The sequence below is a fragment of the Perkinsus marinus genome (assembly GCF_000006405.1).
Source record: "Perkinsus marinus ATCC 50983 genomic scaffold scf_1104296934654, whole genome shotgun sequence".
Taxonomy (NCBI): Eukaryota; Perkinsozoa; order Perkinsida; family Perkinsidae; genus Perkinsus; species Perkinsus marinus.
Genome location: NW_003214682.1, coordinates 164,912 through 171,578, shown reverse-complemented (window position 1 = coordinate 171,578; position 6,667 = coordinate 164,912). Strand labels below are relative to the sequence as shown.

At 37.7% G+C, this 6,667-nt stretch overlaps 1 protein-coding gene across 1 annotated transcript in view; it reads left to right on the top strand.

Moving 5' to 3' along the window:
- Window positions 1–1,316: 1,316 nt before the first annotated feature.
- The window catches only part of Pmar_PMAR017475 (hypothetical protein), a gene marked incomplete at both ends in the record, with an annotated part of 11,547 nt that continues 6,196 nt past the window's right edge, over window positions 1,317–6,667 (top strand). Inside the window, 4 exons of the mRNA XM_002784745.1 lie at window positions 1,317–1,394; window positions 2,694–2,801; window positions 4,041–4,176; window positions 5,845–6,117. Of these exons, the coding sequence (XP_002784791.1) occupies window positions 1,317–1,394; window positions 2,694–2,801; window positions 4,041–4,176; window positions 5,845–6,117 (595 nt within the window). The remainder of the gene's footprint in view (window positions 1,395–2,693; window positions 2,802–4,040; window positions 4,177–5,844; window positions 6,118–6,667) is intronic.

The window sequence follows — 6,667 nt, the reverse complement described above, 5'->3', positions numbered from 1 at the left end:
TGTAGTAGTAGTAGTAGTAGTAGTAGTAGTAGTAGTAGTAGTAGTATAGTAGTAGGGATGAAACTGTACTTGACATCGCTTTCTAATCGCCGTTCTGAGTGATGATATGGGATTGTCTGTTTTGATATTTCCGCGGGAGCACATGGTAGTAGTAGTAGAGGTATAAGGCGTGTTAGGAGGAGTACTAATGACATCACAGAAACATAACACTGGTGAAGTTAACATATATATGTTATGAAAAATATATTTCACAACTACTGCATATCATTCCGCGTAAAACGGGTAGTTGTGAAACTCCAATTCCTAACATATTCATATCACTGCTGTTGAACTGAATATAGAATTGAACCACGCGATAAGTAAGAAGAATGCTAAATTAGCGTCGTGCATTTCTGGAGAAGCTGATCTGAACGAAAATGGCACTGCTGCTGCTTCTGCACTATCGTGTTAACCATTTGGGAACTAAAGGCAATGGTTAATGGAATCTAGTGATTCTATCCACAATTATACTCATAAACTCATTAACTAGCTTCGAGCTAAGCTAAGATTCCATACTTGTGCAATCTGTACAACTACACCTGTGGCACAGAGAGGTAACTGCATTCGCCATGAAGTAGACCTGCTGCCAGAAGAATGAGAGAATCGGCCTCAGTCGGGAAACTTCAGTTCCTCATTAGTGATCAATTCACATACGGTATGCCCCATCAGATACACTATTTTAAACCTCTTTAGAGAAACTCGTTAGCTAACACGTGGAAGAAAGTTTTCCAATGACGAATGTTCGCGGTCCGCAAATCTCGAGTCTATCCCCCAAAGGGTATCTTAGTGAGGGGGAAAGCGGTGGTGCAGGAAGTGATAACATAGTGATATTAATTGCACCAAGACTCCTACTAATCACTTTAATGGAGTTTCACGATCACGCGTTTTACGCGAAACGGCGTAGTCAAAAACGTGATATTCGCGAAATGCACATCACAAGTGGAACTCCAATAAGAAGATGGATTAGTGAGCTGACAGTTGCATTATCATAGACCTGTAGCACACTAAGTAGCAGGGCACGATATAATCGCCGTAAGAAAAGTGCGCTAAAACGGCCAACTTGTAAGCATTCCCAGTCTTAGTCATTACTCTCCACCCTATTGCGTATACGTAGTCTTTAATATAATTCGTTACTTTGGGAATTTAAAAATGTGCGTCTACTCTGCCTAGAGCGCGTTGAGGAAATGCAAGATTGCAAGATTTCAAGATTGTCGTCAAACCGTCGGTGATGTGACTTCATCGTTGTACTTTTACTGGAGTTTCTTCACCTTAGTGATATGAAAAACATATTTCACAACTACTGCATATCACCGCGTTTTTCACCGAGTTTTACGCCGCCACTTCACGTAAAACGGGTAATCGTGAAACTCCACTGCAGTAGGGTCGTACTTGCTAGTGACATCATGAGAATATGGCTATTGTTCTTTGAAGTGTAACAGTATTGTTGTTAAAACTTGTTTATTTCTAAACTCAGAACTTTGCTATTCGATCAACTATTCGAATTTTTTTTTCAAAATTCAAAATTTTTTGGTTTATATAATTTTGCGAAAAAACTTTTTTCTTGCCGACTTTTTGGTGATCAGAAAATATAAAAAAATTTCAACCTAAAAATCTAATGTTCGAAGACGTGTGATTGTGACAATATAAAAAAATTTTCAGGAAATTTTTGGGAATTTCTGCTGAGTCTTTTTATTTTTATGAGCTCTGTTAGAAATGTATAAAAATTATGAAAAATTTCCCAAAATTTTTTTCAGAATTTTCATTAAAACGTAGTTGACGATGTTTAAATTTTCCCATACTCAACTCGCCTGTTATTAGTATTGCTTTATAATGACAACAGACACCACTTCAGTGGTGAAATCAAATAGTAGTAGTAAGCTGGCAACTAACACTTCGAGTGGAAGCCAACCTAGTAGTAGTAATAATAACAGCTCTGTAGGGCAGGGCAGTCCTAGGGTAGAGCATTCACCACGCCTTGTTGAGGTAATTATAGTAGTAGTAGTAGTAGTAGTAGTAGTAGTAGTACAGTATAGTAATAATAGTGTAATAATAGTAGTATAGTGATAATAATAGTATAGTAATAATAGTGTAGTAATAATAGTGTAGTAATAGTATAGTAATAGTATAGTAGTAGTAGTTTGTATCGCACTCGAAATCGAGAATCAATTTCATATTATGAAGTTAGGTTTGATTATAAAACAGTGGAGTTTCACGATTACCCGCTTTACGGTGTGAAAGTGAAAAACGCGATATTCGCGGTGATATGGAGTAGTCGTGAAATATAATTTTCATATCACTAGGGTCAAGAAACTCCATCAAATTTCACATGAAAAAATGCATTCTGACGATCTGATGTTAGTAATTTTACGAAATTTTACGATTTTAGTTTTGCTCTATTTAGCTTTGCGAAATAACGTCTCCCCAGAGTTTGATAAAAATAGATAAAATGATGTTACTAATGTGATGAGAATATTGTGAGAAAATTTCAAAATGAAATTCCGTTCCCCGGGAACATTATAGGTTTTTAATGATTTCCTAATCTGAATTCAGATGAAAAAATACGCATATGTTCATTTACATATAAGTTGCTAAAAAAGGAGTTTCACCTTAGTGATATGTGAAAAACATTTTATATGTGATTTTATATTTCTCAGGAGAGCTCTGATGCTGTTATATCACCAGTCGGAGCCGCTCAGGACGCTTGCAGTGGTAGTATGGCTGCTAAGAAAAGCCTCACGGGCTTGGGGAATGGGAAGGAACAGGTAATACTAGTAGTAGTATGGGAAGTTATGTGTGTTGTTGGTGATAACAATGGAGTTTCACGACGTGCAGTGGCGTCGTAAAACTCGGTGAAAAACTAGGCGATATTTGCGCCTTGCAAAACGCGTAAAATATGTTTTTCATATCAGTAGGGTGAACTTCTTGCTGGCTTTCCTATACTGACTATAGCGTGAGGAACTCCTGAGCTCAGCAGCTGAGGAAAGCGATTACATATAATCCTACTCCAACACTGTATAGGAAACTCCTGAGCTCAGCAGCTGAGGAAAGCGATTACATATATTCCTACTCCAACACTGTATAGGAAACTCCTGAGCTCAGCAGCTGAGGAAAGCGATTACATATAATCCTACTCCAACACTGTATAGGAAACTCCTGAGCTCAGCAGCTGAGGAAAGCGATTACATATATTCCTACTCCAACACTGTATAGGAAACTCCTGAACTCAGCTGCTGAGGAAAGCGATTACATATATTCCTACTCCAACACTGTATAGGAAACTCCTGAGCTCAGCAGCTGAGGAAAGCGATTACATATATTCCTACTCCAACACTGTATAGGAAACTCCTGAGCTCAGCCGCTGAGGAAAGTGATTACATATATTCCTACTCCAACACTGTATAGGAAACTCCTGAGCTCAACAGCTGAGGAAAGTGATTACATATATTCCTACTCCAACACTGTATAGGAAACTCCTGAGCTCAACAGCTGAGGAAAGTGATTACATATATTCCTACTCCAACACTGTATAGGAAACTCCTGAGCTCAACAGCTGAGGAAAGCGATTACATATATTCCTACTCCAACACTGTATAGGAAACTCCTGAGCTCAGCAGCTTAGGAAAGCGATTACATATATTCCTACTCCAACACTGTATAGGAAACTCCTGAGCTCAGCAGCTTAGGAAAGCGATTTCATATATTCCTACTCCAACACTGTATAGTAAACTCCTGAGCTCATCAGCTGAGGAAAGCGATTACATATATTCCTACTCCAACACTATATAGGAAACTCCTGAGCTCATCAGCTGAGGAAAGCGATTACATATATTCCTACTCCAACACTATATAGGAAACTCCTGAGCTCATCAGCTGAGGAAAGCGATTACATATATTCCTACTCCAACACTATATAGGAAACTCCTGAGCTCATCAGCTGAGGAAAGCGATTACATATATTCCTACTATTCCAACACAGTTTATTAAAGTCTTTATATTTTCAGAGTAGCGCATCAAGAGTTGCCCAAGCGCGAGCTGAGGCGGCCAGAAGTAGCAGGTCTAAAGTACGCCAACAACGAGGTGCTAGTACTGGACCGCAACAGCTGTCCTCTACTACTGCTGCTGGTGGTGGTCTACAAGGTAGGGGTGAGGGTGAATATAGATTTGCGAGATTTATATATATTTATTGAAGTTTTACGTGAAGCGATATTCGCGGTGATATGCAGTAGTCGTGAAATATGTTTTTCATACCACTAGGGTGAAGAAACTGTAATCTCTTTTTTGTTGAAGTTGGAGTGGTATGAAAATATATTTCACTTTGCGAAAAACGCATGTGAGCAGTGAATAACGCGTAAAACACTTTGTATGTGTTTTTGCGGGATTTCTCCCGTGTAATTCGCCACTTCATACCGCGTTTCTCACATGGAGTATCACGCTAGTTCACTTAGTAAAACGGATAGTCGTGAAACTCTAAAGTTTATATATACTCCACGTAATTTCATTTCGCATTTTTTCGGCGAAAATTTGGTATGTTGATATAACAATTTAGGATTAGCGGAATGTCTCAGAATTACGTTATGAAAATTCTCAGGAATTTTCATATTATCATCAATGCATACAGATGCTCTCACAGATTGCATATTCCCCTTTAGAAATGAGTTTGAGTTTCGATGTGATTTCAGAAAGTTGTGGTACGACGCAGTCGCTGGCAAGGACTAGGACATTAAGCCCGCAAGAAGGTGAAGTCGTGGTTTAGGAGGAATTATATGATATTAGAAGTTCAACTCGGTTTACTACGTGAAGTGGTGAAAATGAAATGAAAATAGTTGGCAAATTACACGGGAGAAATCACGTAAAACGCATACAAAGTGTTTTACGCGTTATTCACTGCCCATATGCGTTTTTTCACCAAGTGAAATCTTAGATGTGTTTTTCATATCACCAGGGTGAAACTCCATTGTATATTCGCATTTACATATCAGTAGTCTTCATTGGAGTTTCTTCACCCTAGTGATATGAAAAAAACACTAGTGAAAAAATATATTTCACGACTACTGCATATCACCGCGAATATCGCCTAGTTTTTCACCGAGTTTTACGACGCCACTTCACGTAAAACGGGTGATCGTGAAACTCCATTATTATTATCTATCGGAAAATTTGTATTTGTAAACGTCATTGATGGAGTTTCTTCACCCTAGTGATGTGAAAAACATTAGTGAAACCATGCATATCGCGAATATCGCGTTTTTCACTTCCCGTAAAACGAGTGAAACTCCAATGAAATCATAAAAATATGTATTTGTGATTTATAATTATATGTTTGATATTCGAGTTTCTTCACCCTAGTGATATGAAAAAAACACTAGTGAAAAAATATATTTCACGACTACTGCATATCACCGCGAATATCGCCTAGTTTTTCACCGAGTTTTACGACGCCACTTCACGTAAAACGGGTGATCGTGAAACTCCATTATTATTATCTATCGGAAAATTTGTATTTGTAAACGTCATTGATGGAGTTTCTTCACCCTAGTGATGTGAAAAACATTAGTGAAACCATGCATATCGCGAATATCGCGTTTTTCACTTCCCGTAAAACGAGTGAAACTCCAATGAAATCATAAAAATATGTATTTGTGATTTATAATTATATGTTTGATATTCGAGTTTCTTCACCCTAGTGATATGAAAAAAACACTAGTGAAAAAATATATTTCACGACTACTCCATATCACCGCGAATATCGCGTTTTTCACTACGGGTTGTGAAATTTCATTGGAACTTGAGAGGACTTCTCCTCAGGGGATCCGGCAGAATCATCCGTGGTGAAACCAGCGGTAGAATCACGCCGATGGTCGGACATGACGAGTGATGAAGATTCCGAACCGATAGCGCCGAAACTGCGCAAGTTCGATCCTCCCAAGCGGTCGTTTTCGAGTGTCGTTACTGGCGGGCTTATGAAGAAAACATCTTGTGAAGTGAATAAGGTTAATCGTCCTGGAAGTCCTCCAGCGCAACAAGGCTCGGCTGTTGCTACTGTTGTTGGAGCTAAGGGCAAAACTACAAGGATTACATGTAGGTATTTCTGGTTAAGGTTATATGATTCACGTTATTGTTGTCGTTGTTGTTATTGTTGTTGTATATGTTGTTGTATATGTTGTTGTATATGTTGTTGTATATGTTGTTGTTGTTGTATATGTTGTTGTATATGTTGTTGTTGTTGTATATGTTGTTGTATATGTTGTTGTTGTTGTATATGTTGTTGTTGTATATGTTGTTGTTGTTGTATATGTTGTTGTTGTATATGTTGTTGTATATGTTGTTGTTGTATATGTTGTTGTATATGTTGTTGTTGTATATGTTGTTGTTGTTGTTGTTGTTGTTGTTGTTGTTGTTGTATATGTTGTTGTTGTTGTTGTTGTTGTATATGTTGTTGTTGTATATGTTGTTGTATATGTTGTTGTATATGTTGTTGTTGTTGTATATGCTGTTGTATATGTTGTTGTTGTATATGTTGTTGTTGTATATGTTGTTGTATATGTTGTTGTTGTATATGTTGTTGTTGTATATGTTGTTGTTGTATATGTTGTTGTTGTTGTTGTTGTTGTTGTTGTTGTATATGTTG